A 23598-nucleotide genomic window follows, 5' to 3' on the forward strand; every position below is an offset into this window, starting at 1 on the left:
GCTGCCCACGAGTGCTCGATCGCGCGCTCACCACACTCACGCACCACCTGCTTCCTCGCTCCCTGTAACCTCCGTCCTCTTTCCTCATCTCCTTTTTTTTTACACCCCCACACAACCGACTCGCGCTTCTTTTTAAAACCGTGAGGGGCCATCACAGCTGTAGCATTAGCCACGGGAGCAATCACGAACGTGGGCAGTTCCTCACCTGTGCACACGGTGAGAAACGCCCACATCGACGACTGCCCCGCTGCTTGCTACAACATCGCCCCCCCTCACGAAGCCGCCTCGGGTGCGGTGATTATTTAAAATGAATGGCCTTTGCTCAACGAGCTGTGGACCCATAACACCACAGTGTATAGTTAGTTATAGCAGTTATGACAATGAAGACAAGACAGCTCAGTACTGACATTAAAAAGGAAGGTCAATCAATCCACTTACAGTAAAAAGATCAAAAATGATTTAGGTTCTATTATAAATCATCAACATATTTCAAGTTCAGGGATTCTAGCTATCAAGTGTTGTGCACCGCAAAAGATAACTTTTAACAAAGTAGTCAACAGTTTAAATATAAGAAGTATACACTGTATATATGATAGAGTTTATGATTGATAAGGCACAAGCAATGCATATTGAAAGTTTTAGTTGATTTTTATAATTTTATGATCATATCATTTTGTAACTGTCACTTTTCAGGAATGACTAATTAGTAAAATGAAAATAATCTCCCATAAAATGTACTGAATTAAATAATCAATCAATCAATTTTAACACTAAAAAGCTGAACAATTAAAGATACATATTTTAAGTGTTTTGGCTGCGGACAATGGGTCTTTTAATTTATGGTACATGCTTCCTCAGTTTGTTTGCCCAGTTGAATTCATACAAGGGACGCTATTGGCGGATGGCTTAGAAGCTACCCAATCAGAGCATGTATTACGTATTAACTAAAACTCCTCAATGATATACGATATGCTTCCCGTGCGGTGCTTGATTGTTTGCTTTTCTATGTCTCTCTCACTCTCTCTGCCTGACGGAGGGGGTGTGAGCAGAGAGGCTGTTTGCACAGAGGCTGTTTGCCTAGAGGATACGGACGCTCCTCTAAAAACTGCTGCTTTATCGTGGTGCTTCGGCATACTTAAAAGCACAAAAGCACGTATTGATTTTTGATTGTTTGCTTTTCTTAGCGAGCGCTCTCTCTCTCTGAAATTCTCTGCTCCTGACGGGCGCACTCTTTTGAAGAGAAGATATATTTGCATTCTTTTAATTGTGAGAAAGAACTGTTGTCATCTCTGTCTTGTCATGGAGCACAGTTTAAACTTTTGACTAAAGGGCAGGGGTGCGCCCGACTTGTCCTACACGGGTAAATTGACCGTCGGACAAGCATGTTTTCTGGTTTCAGCTATCTGTGGACAAGTGCAATTTTTCTGGAGAAAAAAAGAATTAAATGTGCAGTGCAAGGCACATTTTTACCACTACTTTCAAATTTTAAACATTTGGGTATGTACTTCGTGCGGAAAACAGTTTGCTTAGGTATGTTCTTCATGTATCAAATTGGTATTCAATATTGTTTACAAAATGATGGCTGATTTTTCAAAGGGGAAGCACTCTTGTGATCTTACATAAGTATTTTACCCTACTATTTACACGCTTGGAGATGCGGTCTTTTTTTCATGCCGACATTACGATGTAATTTGATGATTTTTCATTATAATCGATAACTTTTATATATTATTAATAAAATAAATTTTTTCTACATAAAAATGCGGTCATTTTACCTACAATGCAATTGTTTTCGCCACATAAAGCTTGTTAGGCATTTGATCTTTTCTGAAATTTGCGATTTCGCGTAGGTTGTGATATATTGAGGAGTTAAGAAATTTATTGCGTGACATCAATTTTAATGAGCTGTCTATAGATCGTTTTTGAGTAGAGAATTTTTCATATAAAACAAGTTGGTTTCGTGCTGTCAGTTTTTTGAAAATAAAGAAAACATTCTAACAGTTTCCAAATGTTATGAAATATCAATAAAAATCTTATTTTTTTCCCCCGACAACATCGGTAATATTTACTTCTTTGGAAATGTAACCTCTTGCTGAATTTCGAATACGTCATTAGGAATTACCTGCGTAACCCATAATGCACTGCAGTAAGCACGTTGTTCTCATTATATGCGTGTTGTTGAAACAAGTTGTTGTTGCAAGCAGCATCGCGGATGAGAAATGGATCATTTCTTGATTAAAACTAGCACAACAGGCCTTGAAAAACCTAAGGAAGCGTAGTAAGGCCACTGTGAAAAAAATACGGACACAGTGAAGACAAAAAAATGTAAATGTCGAGATTAAAGTCGACATGTCAGTTGCATGTCGCAAACTAAATTTCATCTTAAAATGAGTTTCATTTACTAGATTTTCTCAAACCCCGTTGTAAATTAATGTAGCACATTAAATGCTTTATATTAAGTGTTCCCCGACCCAGTTGTTAATCTCTGCGCACTTCTTAAACTGACTTTCTCTTGCAGTGAGAGTCGCCGGCAGCAATCAGAATATCATTTTTAAAGTTCTGAAAACTGAGGTCTAGGTTTATAACTAGTTTTAATTTCACAAATACGTTTATCGTGTGGTGATTGGTTATGTGCAGAAAGAAAAAGGATAGGAATTGGGGGTTTAGTATGTCAGATAGAGACATGAGTCTAAAAGTAAGAAAAAAGTTGGTTCATTTGAAAAAGCGTTTTCTAAATCTGAATGCTCGAAGGGTTGAGCGTTATGCTAGGCTGTTCAATACTGCTTCTTTACAAGAGTTTGACCCACAACCAGCTGTGGAATTCTGGCTGTCATCTGGCAACAGGCACATCACTCATAAAAAACCTGAAAAGTCATCAGCATCCACTTCTGCAGGACCATCAGTCCAGGAACCATGCAGTTCAGCTCAAGCAGAAATGAACAGCATTCAGCCCATGCTGTCTGAGATGGTAAAGATTCTTGGGGGAGAAGATGTTGCAAGACAAAAGCTGAAGAACATGGCAGAAAATGAATCAGGACAGTGTTCTGTTATGTAACTGTAATATATGAAAAAAGAACTAGTGTAGCTATAATGAAGGCATTCTTTATTAGCCAGTTAAAATAAGGGAATCTTTTATATAATGTTCTAGAGCAAGGTGGCAAAATACTACTCCCTGAAAGAACTTTTTTCAGTTTTAAAATGGAAGGCAGTTTTGGTATCAATAAAAGAGATCAGAAAAAATAAACTATTTTTCACTTTTGTTATTTGTTTATGGGCAAGTGAATTTAACTGGCGGACAAGTGGATTTCCAAAGTTTACTTGTCCGTGGACAAGTAGAAACAAATTTGATTTCCACACCCCTGAAGGGTGTTATTTCATGTCTAGAGGGCTCTAATATGTTAACAGTGTGGGAAAGTTTATAAGGGCTTAAAATATATAAAAATAACCATACAAACATATGGTTTCTACTTTGCGGATTTTCATCTATCGCGGGGGGTTCTGGAATGCAACCCCCGCGATCGAGGAGGGATTACTGTATTTCTAAGTGCAAAAATATTTTATGAATATTTTTTTATTGCCAGAGACACAATGTTTTAAAACTAGAACAATGAGTATTTGTAAAATATAATAAAATACTGAAGTACCCATTTTTCTGAATTTGTAAAAATACACTATTTAGTTTTTCTCAAATTAAAAAATATACTCTGCCACTACATACCTTTCTATATTTTGATGAATAGGTAAATTTAAAATTGTTTATTGTAGTTAACCCCTTGTGCTCCAAAACTTTTTTCGGCATTATGGCATTTGACTAAATTACATGCCAAAACATCAACGGCTATAATTGTATTTATGTAGTAAAGAAGCTTCAAATGACTGAATAGTAACACTTTTTTTAAAGAAAGTCTTTATATGAATAAAAAACCTTAAAAAATAAAATTTATGTAACCATGTATTCATCCAAACCATTATTTTTTAAATTATTTTTCATGACAGTCCTTGAAACCACTTCAGTTTACCACTAGACAAAGCAAAACCTTTTTTTTTTTGTACAATAGACCTTTGGAAGCTTAAGGCAAATCTCTCCAATCATATGACATTCAAGGCATACTCTCAAGAGTATGTGACTAGGGTGGGGCTACTGAAAAAGCAAACTTTAATTACTGAAAATGAATCAGCAAACACTAAACCTGTATCATTCATTGGGTTTTTTAAAACCAAAGCAACATTTATCATTTGAAAAACGCAGCAGCAAATGGAATGCTATTACCAATTTCGACTAATTTCTGCAGTTGTATTCAGTTCAATTCAACGACTAATTCTGTATTAATATACAGGAATAAGCGAGAGCAAAGTATGATCGCTTATGTGACATTACTTAAAAATAACACAGAAATAATAATTTAAATTGACAAATTTCATTTCAAAATAGGTAGCCTTAAAGGTAGGACTAATCCAAATAAGAAGGAATGATTTGTAAAATAAAAATACATTAATTAATTGTACTTGTGTATTTGATATTACTCTTCTGTAAATGTTACAAACCAGCTAATGTCCCGACACTGATGCAGCACTGATTTTTTCTGTACTGCTAGGGTGCTACATTCCCTTGCTTGCTTCGATCACCAACCCCCACCGGACTGCGTCTCTGCCGCTCACGTATGTGGAGTTCACTTTCACCAAACAACAAATATTTTAATTCTCATGGATACGCCTCTTAATTGGGAAGAAACACTACTTTTCCCCGATGGACAAAATGAATGAGACTATGTACAAATCTCCGACTTTAAATCTGAACAATATATTCAATCGCTTTTCGCTGTTCCGTTATCTCACTGAGTAATAATTTCCGTTTGATTGCACTAATGAGATCTTTACTATAATTTTTTGATTCTTTCAAATTTTTGTACTTTCATTATCTCTAACCTGCTCTGCATGTGTATCGTGCCAGCGTTTTTGAATTCTTTACAACGTCATCTACTTTTTGTCTTTTATTTCCAGCCCCAGGCATGGATAAATCTCTAGGCACAAAGTCTCGTCTCGTGGGACATGAAAGTATTTCTCTGAAAAAGTAACGTCTCATCCCAGGATTCTTTATATTATAATAGAGAAAAATAAATGGTTTGAATTTTACATTTTCTACTTGTTCAGTATACTTATTTGTATATTTATCTTTTCTCACTTTTCTGCTTATTGTATTCTATGGACTGATTATTTGTAGGCAGGGGAATTATTTTTATATTTTAAGTTCATGGTGGCTTGTTCCAATGACAAAACAATGTTGAAATATTTGAGTACTGGCTTTAAACAGTGTTTATCTTTCAATTAATGGACAGAATCTGTAAGTGAAAATATTTAGTACATGCACATAATAGAATAAATTAGGTAGTCCATGAAGATATCATTGTTAAAAAATCCTGTGCTGAAATCTGCCAAGGCAAATAAAAAACTCCCTATTTTCTGTTACTATGAAAAGAAATACCCACGTTGCCATACACAAAATGTAGTCTCTTAAGTGTATGTTATTGTATATTGAAAGTATGGAAATTTAAGGCTTTTTAATTGTTTATTCCATGCCAAGCTACACTACTGTATATACATTAAAAACTGGGATGGTCCTACCAGATTTTTTTTAGTGCCAATACCAATCATCAATATTATTTTACTTGATTGTCAGATTTTTTCCCTTTATCTCTTTAAAAAACCCTTTTCTCTACGCTCCTGCATAACTAGGTACAGAGAAGCCTTACATTCTATATTAAACTGTTAACTATGATATTATTATAATTAAACTACAGATTACAGATATTCCATGTTCATTTTTAATGATTTTTCATGTTCAAGTGACCATTAAAATATTACAATAAACATCCATTAAAATATATACTTTTTCTAATAAGAAAATATTTATCCATAACACATATAACATTAAAGAAAACAAAACGCTTTGCATAATTACAATCTGTTATATTGTTTAATGTCTTCTGTAATGCACTTATATTTCACCATTTTTCTAACAAAAAAAATATATAGTTGTACACATTGATTTGATAAATTGATATTGCCATTTAAACACTGCTTAAATGTAAATATACATGCACTTATCGGTTTTAATCATTTTTAATAATGACTTCACTAAATCATTTTTTGCAGCTAAAATATACAGTTATTATATATTTTTTTATTTTTTTTCCAGTGTACCAGCTACATATTCCTGACTCTTCAGGTGTAATTATAAATATTGATTTTCATTTCAATTATGCAGTACTTTTTTCTTACAAAAACGTATACTGTATGAAACACGCAAATAATAAGCATAGTACAACCCCTTAAAAAAAGCTAGACACTACGTTTACATGCTTAAATAGTAAAAAAAGACAAATTTTCCTGTTAAGTCAACAAACCTAGTGTAATTTCAAATCCTTCATCTTTACTTTTCCTAATTGAAAATGTGAGATGCTCTACTAAATACAAGCACACTCTCTATCCAAACTCAGGCAAGCAGTGTTCATTGTAATTAAATGACAAAATATAGAGATTTGAACTCATTAAAATAGTTTTCTTGACATGTGTCTAATTGCACAGAATAACTCCTTTGATTAATTTTTCTCGGTTTATATTCCACTTTCTTTAATGTAAAGGCTAATATTCTAATCTCTCTCTCTCAAGTAAAGTCTGCCTTACTGCTCACACTTTGCAGCAGGAAAAAAAAACATATGTGCACTAGTTAAACTTCCATACGACTTCGTAAAAGGAGCAACTAAATCACCATAAAGCTCAGAAAAGCAGATGCCAAATTTCAGATCAATTCTTATGCAGTGAAAATCTGCCAATTTAGATTGGCTGCTGATTAGTAGAAGCATCACTAAATAGTTTATTAAAAAAATATAGACATATGTGCACATAAGAAAAACTGAAAGGCACATATGTACAAAAACAATCTTGTTAAAATCTCCAAATTCAATAATTTGGGCAAATAAAGAAATATGGCCTTTAAATAAGATCAATTTAGTAATAGTTCAGTACTTAATTTAAGAATTAAGATCATTTAAATTGCTGGGAGTGGTAAAAACAATGTTCAAACCCCTTCCTCAGGACCACTTTTAAAAAGGTCACACAAATTCAGACTATACATCTGTACCACCTGTTTGTCTAAACATGTCCACCCAGAATGATGCAAGTGGTGGATGTGAGGAACCTACAAGCCTGCAATGTTTTTAAACTGAATGCTTTGGAGCCCCATAGGAGTCAGGCAAAAAAAAAAAAGTAAAGAAATCCATTCAAACAAATTACATAATTGGTTCTAACAGATTATTTTTCAAATACATAATTCTATTTTCAAGTACATTGAATTTGGCAAACATATTTCAGCACTGTGTTCTTTGCAATAGTTTATTCAAATTATTTTTCCAAAGATTCTAAATTTTACAAATAATTTCATATATTAGCAGAAATCAAATAGAATTAGAAATAGAAAAAGAAATTAGTAAATAAAATTACCTTTTGTACATATGTAAGTAAACCATAAGGTTTATTAGCATTTTCAACAATGAAAGTATAAACCAGACATAAAAAAATTGGGCTCCAAGCTAACTATTCAGAGCCGTTTACTGGAGAAGATTGAGTGAATGTCTATAAAGAAATCTATACATTTCGTCTCAACTATACAAATTAGTGTAACTATCCATGCCAATATCTAAGACAACATAAGAAACAATGTGTCGAGTGCTCTTAAGTCAGCAGATGGTTATAAATAAACATTTAAATCTCTAAGACCAATAATGAAGAAAGTTTTAACACCATTGTAATTCTACCTAAATGAAGAAATACTTAAAAACAAATATCACACAGTAAAAGAAATTTCATTGTTTATTTACAATTTACCTTTTGCCAGAACATTGTACTAGTACTGTTTACAAAAAATAAATGATGACTCAATAATTCAAATTGGATATCAAGTATATATTAATGAAAAACTTTGCATATGCACTTGATACATTGATTCTTTAACAGAAATTGTTAGGGTCTTTATGGTTATAGTTGGGTTACCAGGGAACAATTTTGGTCGGTTAACTCTTTTATAGATGTTGTTTTGAAGAACTTTTTTACTAGTACTATTTTATTTCATGTTTTATTTTGAAAAATCTGGGCACTTTTTTTTGTGAATCCTAATGGTAAAATGCCCAAGTTGCCGGAGATGTCATGGAGGTTGCAACCAATGTTGTTAATGAGAGAGGGTTTAAAGGTCAACTCTGGCCACCATTTGTTTATCCAAGTTTGTGGATAGCTTTGTTTTGTCAAAGTAATTTGTGTTTGAGGTCTTAAGTACAAACAAAAAAGAATGAAATCATTTATCAAACAACATAGCTGGGCAGGGAATAAAAATGTATTATTCTTCTATACTTACTATAGCCATTACTGTGTTGCAGCCCACTGACACCCGCATACAGTTTACTAATTAGCAAGCGCTGAAACCTCAAAAGCAAATCCAAAGATGCAGAGCGTTCTTTGCTAGAGTGTTCAGCTTCAACACAGTTGGAAATTCTGCGTGCAACATCTTTCAGTCTGGCTATTGTCTGTGATGCAATATTCCTTAAAAAAAAATTAAAAAATTAAAAGGTATATACTTTCAAATACACTGATCAAAAAAATTAAGGGAACACCAAAATAAAAAAATCCATACATCCTATCTCAATGAACAAAATATTCAAGTAAAAAATCTTTACAGAGTAATAATGTGTAATATGTTGAGAACAAAATGATGCAACAACAGTCAATGAAAACATAAAAACACCAACCCATTGAGGGCTGGGTTCAACATCACACTGAAAATCATAGTCAAAAACTGAAATCACAGGCTGATCCAATTTGCCAGCCTGACAATGGCTCTGAGGATTTCATCCTAGTACCTAACAGCAGTCAGGATGCCGTTGCCTAGCATATGGAGATCCCCAGACCATCACTTGCTCTTTAGACTGCACTGCGAGACACAGCAAAACTTCTTGCGACGGTGCGTATGGATGTGCCATCCTGGAGGATCTGGACTACCTGTCCAACCTGAATCAGCTGCAGGCGTAGACTCATACTACCAGTAATGAAAAGGACAATAGAAAACAGTAAAACTAGATAAGAATCACTCAGGGAGGATAAGGAGAAGACAATTGTCTGTAACCACCACCTACAAAATCATTTTCTTTTTGGGGGTTTTCTCGCTATTGTCTCTCCAGTGCACCTCGTCTCTTTTATTTGCACCAAAGCAAATTAACTTGAATCACGATCGCTTATGCATCCTAATTGGACAGACTGATAATCCTGAAGCTTGGTTTAAGACTGTGATGATTAAGTGCTCCCATTTTTTTTTTTTTCTTTTCAACCTAAGTGCAAATTACAGTAAATATTAAGACAGCCCAGATTTAAATATGAACTGTGCTGTTATGTAACATTTATTTCTAAGGTAAAACAATACAAAAATAATATATTATTAATTAGTGAAATGCAGCAATGTTAAAATCATTATAATATGTAATAGAATACAAAACTTCATACCTTAGCAGCTGTTGGACAAGCTGTACAAGAGGAAGACTCTGCTTGCTGGAGCTCTCATAAATTCCTGTATTAATCAGATCCTTGTCAAGAGGTGTTCTATTTCTATGTAATGTTGATGCATTAGCCTCCTGTTCATCTATTTCCTTCTCTTTTTGGGCCTCTTTTTTAGCTTCAATGTCCTCAAAACAAAAATATACATATATAAAGTGAATAGAGATATCATTTTGAAAGTCAAACAAAGCATGTATATGACTGTGCATGCAGTCCAGACAATGACAATGATCATATCCGCTTCTGGTTGAAAGTACACCATGTGTGTTGTGGCTGCCGCTTCTCACTTTCTGATTTGACTACTCTTTCCAAATTTAACTTTCTATACGAATGCCATTGGCGATTGCCTAGATCACACCTGCTTCACCCCTGTATGAGCCCTCTTCCTTCTCTCCTGTTACTGCTTTCGCGATGAGTATGAATCTACCCTTGCTTCATCTGCAGTCACCAGTCTGAACTCCAAATGTACAGCTTGCCTGCTGTGCTTTTCCTTTTCTAGCTGGTTATGCAGTAAGATTTGGGTTGGCTAACATCTGTAGCTGGAGTTAGCATTATGTTGTGTGGCATTCTGTTCGCTCTTGGCGGTGTCCACCGGTGTCTGGATAATCATAGCCCATTCTCTCTCTGACTTGGAGTTTTGCTGTGTGTTGTCATTTCTACTTTTCTGGCAATGCAGCTCATATATTCTCCAACTGAACTTAAACATCTTGAATGTCATCCACGATTGGTCTCCCTAACTTATACTTTGTGCCAGTCACTTGGAATTACACAGCGTCCTCGCTATATTCACCGGTCTAAAAGAGGTCCTTGCTGATCTGCGGCTCGGATGCGACAATTCCAACATCTCACCGTGTTCACTGGCATTAACTGGCCGTCTGAGGAATAAACATTGACCATCTTCATCCACTTGAGGAAGTGACAGTGCCCTACTCTCCTGGCTGTTCAAACTTTATGCTCACCCTACTGAAAGCTCGCTCCATCACTAACAAGGCCTCACTGATTAATGACCGCATCTTTCAGAAGGAAGTGGACATATTTCTACTTACAGAAACCTGGCAACAACTTGGTGAGTATTTACATTTAAACATGCTGACTCCTTCTGACTATAACCACATATATAAACCCAGGTTAACAGGAAAAGGAGGTGGCCTGGCTGTGGTTTATAGATCTACCTTAGCAATGAAGGAACTCTCCTTTTGTGAAGTCACATCTTTTGAATATATTGCTGTGAAGCTTGTTTCCTCCCTTCCTGTGTTGCTGTTGTTAGTTTATCGCCCTCTCAAATCTATGGTGAATTTTCTGTCTGAGTTTAATTAACTTCTCACTGTAATCTCATCTCTTTACCCAGCTGTAATTATTGTACATGGTGACTTTATTATCCATGTTGATATCAACTGCTCTCTCACAGCTGAGTTCATCTCAACTATGTGATGTTTAAACTTGACACAGCATGTTGATTTCCCCACTCATACTCACAGTCATATTCTTGATTTGCTTTGTTCAAATGGCTTGAATAATGTTTCTGTCTCAGGTTCACTCTCTGGTATTTCTGATCATAAGCTTATTGAATGTAACTTTAGCATTATTAACTCTAGTTCTGTTGAGAAAAAGTCTGTCTCCTATCAGAACATTAAGTCTGTTAATTCTAATTTGTTTGCTGCTTCCCTTCGGTCTTCATCTCTTTTTGGCCTGCAGTCTTTCCTCTAATGAAAGCATGGTTTCCCAACTGCTAGATAACTCTGCTCTCTTAAGGACTAGGCACATTCCAGCCACCCGCTCCTGTCCCTGGTATACATACCCATGAGCTCAGAGCTATGAAAGCCACTAGCCAGCATCTTGAGCGGCTTTACACTGAGCACACACTTAAATATTGGGATTCCCTTTACACTGCTCACTCCAACTATTATTCCTCTCTCATAAATGGTGCCAAGTCTAGGCCTAGAACTCTTTTTGGGACTGTTAATAAACTCCTCCAACCCCCTCCTCTAGCATGACCCAATACAGCTGGACAGTGCAAGTCTTTCTTACATTTCTTTGATACCAAAATTGATCAAAGCTATTACAGTTTCCCCTCCACAGCTCAATCACTCACTCATTCTGATTTGCCAACTCAATCATCAAGACTCATTTGTTTCTCGCCTGTTGACTCTCTTGCCATCTCTAAACTTAGTAAGTCTGATTCCTCCTCCTGTCTGCTTGATCCTGCTCCCACTACTCTGCTTAAGACATACTCATCCATAATTAGTATTCCTGTTGCCTCATTTATAAATGCATGTTTCGTTTCAGTTCTGTCCCTACTGCCCTCAAAACTGCTGCAGTTACCCCAATCCTTCACACTAGAATCCCTGAAGCCTACGAAAAAAACTCATAATCCTGACCCACCTTAAACTCCTTCAAACCTCTCCATCAGCGGCTTTTGTTTTGCAAATATGTCAACCAGCACAAGCAAGCCTGCAGCCTGTTATCCCGTTTTTTGTAGGCTTCAGGGATTCTAGTGTTAAAAGCCTGACTTGGATCCTTCTTCTCTCTCCAGTTTCAGGCCTATCTCTAATCTCTCTTTTTTGGCTAAGGTGATGGAATGCATGAGCCTTTTCAGTCTCGTTTTCATACACAGCACAGCACTGAGACAGCTCTTCTCTGTGTAGTTAATGATGCTCTCTAGTCTGCAGATTGTGGTTCACTTAATATTTTTCTTCTTGAATTAAGTGCAGTATTTGACACTGTTAATCATGAAATCCTCCTCTCACGTCTCTCCACTGTAGGGATCTCTGGTTTAGCCCTTCAATGGTTCACTACATATCTTTCTAACAGCCAACAGTTTGTCACACTAGGCCAATATAAATCCTTCACCTCACCTGTGTTGTGTGGTGTCCTTCACGGTTCAGTTCCTGGGCCATTACTCTTTCTTCTTTATATACTTCCTTTGAGTCAGATTATTCACAGACAGGGCCTTAACTTCCACTGTTATGCACATGAAATTCAGTTATATCTTATTATACACTCCCCTACAGACTCGCCTCCCAGAAGACTCACTGACTACATCACTGATCTTAAGCTATGGATGGAAAATAACTTTCTTAAACTTAACACCAATAAAGCTGAAGTGTTGCTGGTAGGCCCAAACTCTCTACTTTCTAAGGCATCCAATTTCTGTTTCTATTTATGGTACACTTGTCAAACCTGCTCCTCTTGTCAGAAATCTCTGTATGTAAAGCGACCTTGGGTTTGTGAAAGGCGCTCTATAAATGCAACTTACTATTAAACCAAATCATCTCATAAAAATATAGCCATCCTTTAATTTATACTTTTATGATGCCTATATCATTTAAAAGAACCAAGGTCTGTGCCTCAAACTTCAAGGTTGATATAGTATAATTTCATATATTTTAAGAGGTCTAAAAAATCATTTTTCATCTTCAATTCTTGTTCAGTGGCTAATGCACATTAAATCTTTAATACTTAGTGCCTGGAAAACATCAACAAACTGGATTGGAGACTTAATATAGGCTCATTTACACACACCTTTATTCATCAATACAGCAGAAAGTTGATGTTCGTTTCCATTGTTTTCCGCCATGTGATATTGCTGTTTACGCTATCGGCTGGCTTACGTAAGCAGACCTAACCTACCTCTCCTCAGCTCCATTCGAAAACATATTTGTACTCTACAGTATGTAAGAAGGTGCTTTTAAAAGTTAATATTTGTAGTTTTGTTATAGATTTCTATTGCATTTTAACAACAATCAACTGAAAGTTATTATATCTTCCAATTGTTTGCCATCAGTTGATCTAGGTACAGTAGACTTGCTTACCGCTAGCGAACAAGCCTATGTGATTGTCTTCAAATCCATTTCCGGCTGCCACATACAAATTACTTGACACCTACTGCCTGCTGTGATGTGAGATTTTACAATTTAACTTGATAAATGTTTTGTATGTCTTTATTTATAATTTAGGCAAACCAATGTAATTTAGTGGTACCTTGGTGAGAGGCATTCTTGTTTATCCCCCCATGTTTACGACTTTTCTTTGTAATTTTACGACAGGATTTGGGGGATGTGTCTTAAACCAGTTTGATGAGCATTTCTTTGCTAAAGTCTTTTCCCCCATCCCCCACACAAAGCCAGGTTAGTGTAATATATGGTCTTGGGGGGGCAGGAGATAAGATGTTCTATTTCACCCATTGGTCTGAGGTATGGCTGTTTGGAATTGGCTTGTCTCAGAGGCCTTCAAGTACCATGATATCCTATTCGCTGTAGGGAGTTGGACAGAAAACCTATAAATTTGCTTGCTCAACCACATTCTCTTTCTCTGACCCACATATGATGAAGAAGCATCTCTCTTGCTAACCTGTGATGATGAAGACAACACAATGAAGAGCACAGCTCAGCAGCCATATTGAACAGGCATGTGGCTGAAAGCTGAGCACCAATGATGCCTTAACTAGAGACATTTTAAGTAACTGCAAGTCTGTGTGCCACCTGAATTGCACATCACCATTTTATCAGGTTGTATGGTTGCCAATATTCAAATGTACTTTGCATTTTGTTATTATTTATGAATATTATCAGTAATACATTATTTTATGTGTGACTTAACTCCTGCTTGTCTTTTTACTACATCTATTTGCCTGAGGTTATAGATATAGAAGGGAAGGTGGGGAGAAGTTATATAGAATAATACCTTATATACAGTGGTAAGTCTGTGAGATTAGGTATCCTAAGGCTACATATTAATAATACAATAGGGGAAAGTAGAGCAATATATATATTACTCTACCAAGATAAAACACTGCCCATCATTTAATATTGATGCCTGTTAAGTGTTTGTGGTGAAGATTCATGAAAGGTATTTTAAGCAAGGTGAAGAAAAAAAAATACTACCAGCGCTAACTCCAGTTTGAATTTATCAAAATAAAAGACCCTACTAAGCTTTTGATACTCCTGATGGGATGCTCATATCTGAAGATCGTACATTAGAGTTGATTAGGACAAGTTGATGAGAATAAGCTATTCATGAGTTATGATTGAAGGTCCCTTTTGCGTCAGCGCTCCACCACACTACTTGGTTTTGTATAGCATGCTAATGTTGTTTGCTGAGTGAAGAACTTACCCTTAATGAGTTTTAAACTGTGCCCCCGTGTTCCTGCTGAAGATGCTTAATTTCAGACATCATGGGTTTGAAATAAGGCACATTAACTTAGCGTAAACAGAGATCTGGCCAAAAGAACCACCACTAATAAATGCACATAGAAGTGACTGAGAATGTAAACAATAATAGCATGAGCTTTGCGCCCTAGTGCCAGACATGCAAAGTAACTAATAAGCTGCTGTGAAACTTGAAATTACGCTACAATTTTTAATTTTTTACATATTTAAATAATTTTTAATTTACTGGACATGCACGTCTGCATCTTCAAAAGTTCGTAAGTTGAAGGTTTGTATGTAAGGGACTTGCTGTATTATAATATATACCATATTTCATATAATCTGTGCATTATACTTGTATATAATCTGTACCAATCTCAAAAACCATTTACATTAGACATAAAAAATTTAAAAATTAAAAATTATAAAAGAAATAAAAACTACATATTAGGTAATCTTAATGTGTTGATTATGATACTTGCATCAAAACATGCAAGAAGCTGCTGATGCACACAGCATTGCATTTTGTTTAATCTTTAAATATGCTGAAATTGAAAAACCTATGATAAAAATCACTACAGCCTATTTGAAACCTGTTGACCACTACAACCTATCTGAAAAAAAATGCCAGCATCTTCCAATAAGCAACTAGTGTAGCTTGTAAGTTATTAAATTTGAGAGCATTGTTCTTGCACTTCAATCTTACTAAATCAATGTTCAGAAATTGGATAATAGCATTCCATTATTATGTTCTAAAGTTATGTACAGTATACTGTCTAGGATCATTATCTGACCATTTTTTATCTGTAAACCTGTAACTTTGTAAAGGCCCACCCTTTACCCGGCCGACAGCCACACCTCCAAGATCTGTAGCCTGGATTAATTACTGAGGTTGCATCTAAACAAGCCGTACCTTTAACAAATTAAAACATTTCCCCACAATCGACGGTGTAAATAAGCACAAAAGAAAAGCAGATATGTAAACTTAAACTGATAAATTGTATTAAATGAAACAGAATAGCTAAACAAATTCTAAATATCCCTCCACCAAAGCAACACCGTAACAAACACGTATATGAATATAACAAAACCCTCCCTTGCCCTTGTAACATATAACAAACAACACAAACACCAAAAAAATGAATGAGACACGGAAATGAACAGTTGTGAACTTGAGTCCGAGTAACAATTGTCCTAAATGCAGATGACTGGTTAACCGATATATGGAGTGTTTGTAATTTCCGGAACAAAATGGAACAGCCTCACCGTGTATCCTCGGCATGTGGTGGATGATGATCCGACCCCGGGGTCTCTCGTGATGAGGGTATTGGAGTAAGTCCGGCGGAATGAAAAACAAACTGGATGGAAATGCGCGATGTGGAATACAGCAGGTACAGGTGGTTCGTGGTCGTGAAATGAAAGTCTACTTCTCTCTCTCCTCTTTCGTTCCCTCTTGATTGTTTTTATAGTCCTGTGACGATTGATGATTGTGATTGATTGAAAACCGGTGTTTTCCAGTTTTGGGGCTGCGGTCTCCTTCCATCATCGGGGACGGCATTCACTGACACACACAAACAGTAAACGGGACGATGGAAACAAGACGCACGTGGTCTGAACACAGACAACACTATTACTACTATGTAGCCCCGCTACAACTTGCCTGATACAAACAATTGTGAACTAGGATTACACAGTATACTGGTGCTGAAAAAGTACCTAAAACCTCAATTATTATAATAGCATAGCAGCAACATTTCATTCATTTTGGTAACAGAAGTAAATGGAAATTTTCAACCTCCTAGCTCTCAGTGAGTTGTTTATCTGCACGATCACAACATCTAGTTTAAACAATGTATAACTGGAGAATCCAACAGGGATGTATCCTTTAAATGATTTGCAGAGTGTGGTGGAGGGATTGGGCGCGTGTATGTGCAGACAGGGGGAATAAAGCAGTTGTGAGATTTAGCTATCTGTTATTTGCTTTGGTAATTTTTGGTAGTGGTACAGAGGTACGAAAGCTGGTTATCAATGCTAAGGTCAAAAATTTTGTATAGATTTAATACTATTATGAACCTTTACAGTAAGATTCACTTCTGTTTTTCTGTTTATTTACTATGATGTGTATCTAGTGTGCTGGTATCACAAGAGCTAACACTATGAAAATAAGTCGAATTTCTTTTTCATGTACAAGATGAAGCAGAGAGCAGTGAGACAAATTATGCTTGTAATATCAGGTTTAATTTTAACATTTTATATATACAGTGTCTTCCCTATTCTCCTGCTTACACAGGAGACTGTCCATAACAATACAATGTATTATGTAGATGTAGCCAATGGTTTTAAGTGTACCACTGTGATCTGTATACAGCCATATGAAAAAGCTTGGGAACCCCTCTCAGCCTGCATAATAATTTACTCTACTTTCAACAAAAAAGATAACAGTGGCATGTCTTTCATTTCCTAGGAACATCTGAGTACTAAGGTGTTTTCCAAACAAAGATTTTTAGTGAAGCAGTATTTAGTTGTATGAAATTAAACCAAATGTGAAAAACTGGCTGTGCAAAAATTTGGGTACCCTTGTAATTTTGCTGATTTGAATGCATGTGATTGTTCAATATTGATTACTTGCAACACCAAATTGGTTGTATTAGCTCGTTAAACCCCGAACTTCATAGACAGGTGTGTCCAATTATGAGAAAGGTATTTAAGGTGGTCAACTGCAAGTTGTGCTTCAAAGATTGTTCAGTATCATGGTTTAGGGGAAGGCTACAAAAAGCCATCTCAGAGGTTTAAACTGTTAGTTTCAACTGAAAGGAATGGAATTAGGAAATGGAAGGCCACAGGCACAGTTACCGTTAAACCCAGGTCTGGCAGGCCAAGAAAAATACAGGAGCGGCATATGCGCAGGATTGTGAGAATGGTTACAGACAACCCACAGATCACCTGCAAAGACCTGCAAGAACATCTTGCTGCAGATGGTGTATCTGTACATCATTCTACAATTCAGCGCAATTTGCACAAAGAACATCTGTATGGCAGAGTGATGAGAAAGAAGCCCTTTCTGCACTCATGCCACAAACAGAGTCGCGTGTTGTATGCAAATGCTCATTTAGACAAGCCAGATTCATTTTGGAACAAAGTGCTTTGGACTGATGAGACAAAAATTGAGTTATTTGGTCATAACAAAAAGCACTTTGCATGGTGGAACACCGCATTCCAAAAAAAACACCTGCTACCTACTGTCAAATTTGGTGGAGGTTCCATCATGCTGTGGGGCTGTGTGGCTAGTTCACAGACTGGGGCCCTTGTTAAAGTCAAGGGTCAGAGGAATTCAATCCAATATCAACAAATTCTTCAGGATAATGTTCAAGCATCAGTCACAAAGTTAAAGTTACGCAGAGGTTGGATATTCCAACAAGACAATGACCCAAAACACAGTTTGAAATCTACAAAGGCATTCATGCAGAGGGAGAAGTACAATGTTCTGGAATGGCCGTCACAGTCCCCTGACTTGAATATCATTGAAAATCTATGGGATGATTTGAAGCAGGCTCTCCATGCTTGGCAGCCATCAAATTTAACTGAACTGGAGAGATTTTGTATGGAAGAATGGTCAAAAATACCTCCATCCAGAATCCAGACACTCATCAAAGGCTATAGTAGGCGTCTAGAGGTTGTTATATTAGGAAAAAGATGCTCAACTAAGTATTGATGAAATATCTCTATTGGGGTGCCCAAATTTATGCATCTGTCTAATTTTGTTATGATGCATATTGCATATTTTCTGTTAATCCAATAAACTTAATGTCACTGCTGAAATACAACTGTTTCCATAAGGCATTTCATATATTAAAAGGAAGTTGCTACTTTGAAAGCTCAGCCAATGATAAACAAAAATCCAAAGAATTAAGAGGGGTTCACAAACATTTTCATATGACTGTATATTTATTTATTATGTATTTCAACCTTTATTTTGATAAATAAATTATTGTAACATCTTGCATGGCTTTAGCTTACCACTGAAAATTTTACTCACTTCATAAAAATATCTAGATATTTATTGTATATTATCATTCAGCCAAAATATATCAAGATATGATTGTTAGTCTATATCAGCTAGCCCTAGCTTATGCAAAATGTGTGATCTGTTCTTTCTTTATGAAAAACTAGCTGAAATACCCAGCGTTGCCCAGGAGGAAAATAAAGTGTTTTGCTTTTAATTGTTTGAGAAAAACATAAATTAATGTGTTTGTCTTGCAGTCTTGTATATATGTTATCATCCAGTTGACGCTCGGAACCAGCCAACTCTATTTAATTTGAAAAGCAACAGGGGCATGGTGCTGCTTAAAGATAAAGAATACTGGCAGTCACCTGCTATACCGTACAGGTGCCGGTCATAAAATTAGAATATCGTGACAAAGTTGATTTATTTCAGTAATTCCATTCAAAAAGTGAAACTTGTATGTTAGATTCATTCATTACACACAGACTGATGTATTTCAAATGTTTATTTCTTTTCTGAGGACTATTCTGATCATTCTGGTCCCTGATCACTGATAAACATTCAGAAGAAACAGCGCTATTCCAGTGTTTTCCTCCATAACATCCCTTCAGCAAACAGGAATAAGTTCCTTGCTGAAGCAGATCACCTTTTAATGAAATGCTGCCAATACGGAATAACAGATATCACCGGGCAGCTTTCCACCAATGATAAACCAGCGTCTCATGAGGTGAAAAAATGGGACGTACTGTGGTTGCGATTAATGATTTTCTGGTAACTCTGCTTTGAGAAGTATCTGTCATGGGTGGTAAAAGAGGGAGCGAGTGAAGCGGGTACAATGAGCAGGTGCGGGACGGAGCAAGGCGAAGAGGCGGGTATCTGTGTGAGTGTTTTAAATAATGAAAGGAAAAAAGTGCTTTGAAATCGAGGACCCCCAACCAAGAGGCGCATTTAAACAAAACGCGACAGACAGGCATATGCTACTTGTATAACATGTGCACAATAATTACGACAGTGTTGAAGCAATGATGAAGCAAAAGGGAGATGCTAAACATGGGTGGCCGCATTGTGCCTGCCCATAAATCCCAACCAATGTATATATCTGAACGGATCTATCTGAACCATTATATATATCAGAATGGATGTATCTGAACCGATGTATAGATCTAAACCAATCTATTTTAACCAATATATATATTTAAACCAATGTATATCAGCCAATATATATATCTCAACCAATGTATATATTTGAACGGATGTATTCAAACCAATGTGTGTGTATATATATATATATATATATATATATATATATATATATATATATATATGAACGGATGTATCTCAACCAATGTATATATATCAGAACGGATCTATGCAAACCAATTTATATGTATCTCAACCAATGTATCTAAACCAATGTATATGTCTAACAAGATGTATTCAAACCGATGTATATATCTCAACCAATTTATATATCTGAACCGAAATATATACCTGAATGGATGTATTAAAACTAATGTATATATTCAAACCAATGTATCTGAACCAATGTATATGTTTACGAACCAATCTTTTTTTCCTGAACGGCCCCTCATAATTAATGTGTATATATATATATATATATATATATATATATCTATACTAATAAAAGGCAAAGCCCTCACTCACTCACTCACTCACTCATCACTAATTCTCCAACTTCCCGTAGGTAGAAGGCTGAAATTTGGCAGGCTTATTCCTTACAGCTTACTTACAAAAGTTGGGCAGGTTTCATTTCAAATTCTACGCATAAGGGTCATAACTGGAACCTATTTTTCCATATAATGTAATGGAGTTGAGTTGAGATGGCCGGGGCGGAGTTTCGTGGTGACATCATCACGCCTCCACGTAAGTACGTGAGAGAACAAGGAAGAACTCCAAACAGCGATGAGCACAAAACGCCATTTCACAATTGAGAAGGCAGAAAACATTATGAAGCAAATGATGCATACAAGCATATTCATAAGTACAGCTACTGCGAAACAAAGCACGGCGTGAACCGTAAGTTTATATTAAATTAAGTTCATAGACAGGCTGCCACTAGCGCTTGTAATTTAGTGCCTGCCCATATAAGGCCGCCCATCAGCGCAATCCAATACAAACACTGCCGGTAAATATTCACGGTGAAGGACTGTGCTTATGCAGAGGAAGATGAGATGGTCAGGGTGGTGTTTGGCACAAACTCATTGAAACTGCGAGAGAAACTTTTAAGTGCCGGGTCTTAGCTGACATTACACGAGATGGCACCAGTACAGCTGGGAACCTTCGATGCAAGAACACCAAGCGGCTCACGGAACTGACGCAGTGCACAGACAAAAGCAACAGTTCCAAAGAGTGCTGAACAAAACCGAATTACACAATTGAGAAGGCAGCAAAAAATATGAAGCGCCTGATACATAGAATCATATTCATAAGTGCAGCTACTGCGAAACAAAGCACACGGTGGAAAAAGTGAATGTCCCGCTAAAGGAAGACAGTGTAAAAAAACCGTGCATGCAGTTTGTCACATCTCAGATAAAGAGGAAGACGAGCTGTTTATTGATGCAGTAAGAAACTAATCGATGAATGAAACCTCTTATCTTTACAACGATTGACAAACACGGAATGTAACTTGAACACAACACATCGTACAAATACGAGCCTGATTGAAAGAAATAATGATAATCAAATCCTTGATGACAGCAACATTCAATAACACTCACAAAACAATTACTGTATATTGACAATCATGTTACGCTATTTTTAAAATGTTCCCTTTTCTTTTCATAACTTCTACTTCTCCACTGCGATACGCGGTATATATATATAAATGTATATATATACCCGATCTACAGTACATACTTTAGCATAGACAAGCCACACGCTGTGGCTAATTGTAGAGTCTTCGCCTCTAATGCCGACATTCGAGGTTCGATTCCCGAGAGGGATGCACTGAGTATGTACGCTACCCGATTCATTTTACCTTCGTGATCTCCTTGGTTTGGGACGTATGAAAAATATTGGTTAACGCAGAATCATGTTACGTTATTTTTAAAATGTTTCCCTTTATTAGCACAAGCACAGCTGAGAAGCTTCGATGCATGTACTCCATAACGCTGCTAAAAAATAACGATTTAATCACACTTTCAATTCCAAGCAAACGGAACTTTTGTCAATGCATGATTTCCTGGTACATCCATTACACTGATGCACACATCACAGCTACAAAAATGTTAGAGTCGGAATAAAGCGCTGCTCCTACGACTGATCATTTCGACTACCCGAGTAAGCCTTGATAAAAGCATGGTTTTGTGCACACTGAAAAGCAAGCAAAATTAGATGCATTACAGAAAGCGGACTTTGTGGCTCTTACTGGGGATCATTGGACTTCCGTGACCGTTAGTAATTCTAAATACATCTAATTACAAAATGTTCAATGATCACACTGTTTTAGCCTAATGTACAAAATAATTTTGGCTAATGTTACTCAGAGTTTAAAGATTAAGTTGGTCAAATTACCTTTTATGTTTCTGACTTATTTTTTTAAGAAGAAAACTGCACTTTATGTTGAAATTTTGGTTATTATTATTTAAAGACAATACTATTCTGCAAATGTACTTAAAGTACTTAAACTACCACTTTATTTTTAAGTCTGCCCAATTTTAACCAGGGATGATATTTTTGTTTCTGTTTTGAATTCAAATGCAGTTTAAAGGCTTTTTTTTTTTTTCAGAAATTAAAACAGCTTCAGTTTACAATATTCATGTCCATGTCTATTATTTGATTCTGTCGCCACTAAAACCACTTTTAAATTAAAAAAAAAAACATTTGCATTTGGGGCAAATTTACGTGCGATTACATACGATTAATCAAGATTACGCATTACATCAAGATTAATTCTTACACAGCCTCTAATTAATTGGATTAATTTTTTAATCGAGTCCCACCCCTAATATATATATATGTGGATATATATATGTATATATATATATATATATATATATGTGTTATATATGTGTATGTGTGTGTGTATATATATATATATGCCAACAACACTCATGACAATGACAAAACAATTACATTGTCAATCATGTTACGTATATTATAAAATGTTTTCTTTTCTTTTACTTCTGTGCCAATCACAGGTATTTTGCTATATATATATATGTATATATAGATATATATAAATATATATATATATATAAATAGATAGATATGACAACAACACTATATCAATAACAAAACAATTACATTAACAATCATCTTACGTTATTTTTAAAATGTTTGCTTTTCTTTTCATAACTTCTTTAACACATTTTTCATCATATGAGCGCGGTATTTTGCTTAGTATATATATATATATATATATATATATATATATATATACTAACAAAATACCGCCGGCTTCGCACCGGAGAAGTAGTGTGTTAAAGCAGCAATGAAATACAAAAGGAAACATTCTGAAAATAATTTACACACACACATAAACATATATATATACACATACACATATATATACACACACATATATACATACATACATATACACACAAATACATACATATATATACACATATATACACATATACACATATATATATATATACACATATATATATATACATATATATATATATATATATATATATATATATATACACATATATACACATATATATATATATGCACATATCTATACTAATAAAGGCAAAGCCCTCACTCACTCACTCACTCACTGACTCATCACTAATTCTCCAACTTCCCCGTGGGTGGAAGGCTGAAATTTGGCAGGTTCATTCCTTACAGCTTCCCTACAAAAGTTGGGCAGGTTTTATA

General features: G+C 35.8%; 1 protein-coding gene across 5 annotated transcripts in view; it reads right to left on the reverse strand.

Moving 5' to 3' along the window:
• The window catches only part of herc2 (HECT and RLD domain containing E3 ubiquitin protein ligase 2), a 390659-nt gene that overhangs the window by 194258 nt on the left and 172803 nt on the right, over positions 1-23598 (reverse strand). For all 5 annotated transcript variants that reach the window (XM_039744703.1, XM_039744704.1, XM_039744707.1 and 2 more), the window contains 2 exons: positions 9547-9725; positions 8408-8592 (listed from right to left, as the gene is read on the reverse strand). In XM_039744703.1, coding sequence (XP_039600637.1) covers positions 8408-8592; positions 9547-9725 — 364 coding nt within the window. The remainder of the gene's footprint in view (positions 1-8407; positions 8593-9546; positions 9726-23598) is intronic.

The sequence above is a fragment of the Polypterus senegalus genome, chromosome 2 (assembly GCF_016835505.1).
Source record: "Polypterus senegalus isolate Bchr_013 chromosome 2, ASM1683550v1, whole genome shotgun sequence".
Taxonomy (NCBI): domain Eukaryota; kingdom Metazoa; phylum Chordata; class Cladistia; order Polypteriformes; family Polypteridae; genus Polypterus; species Polypterus senegalus.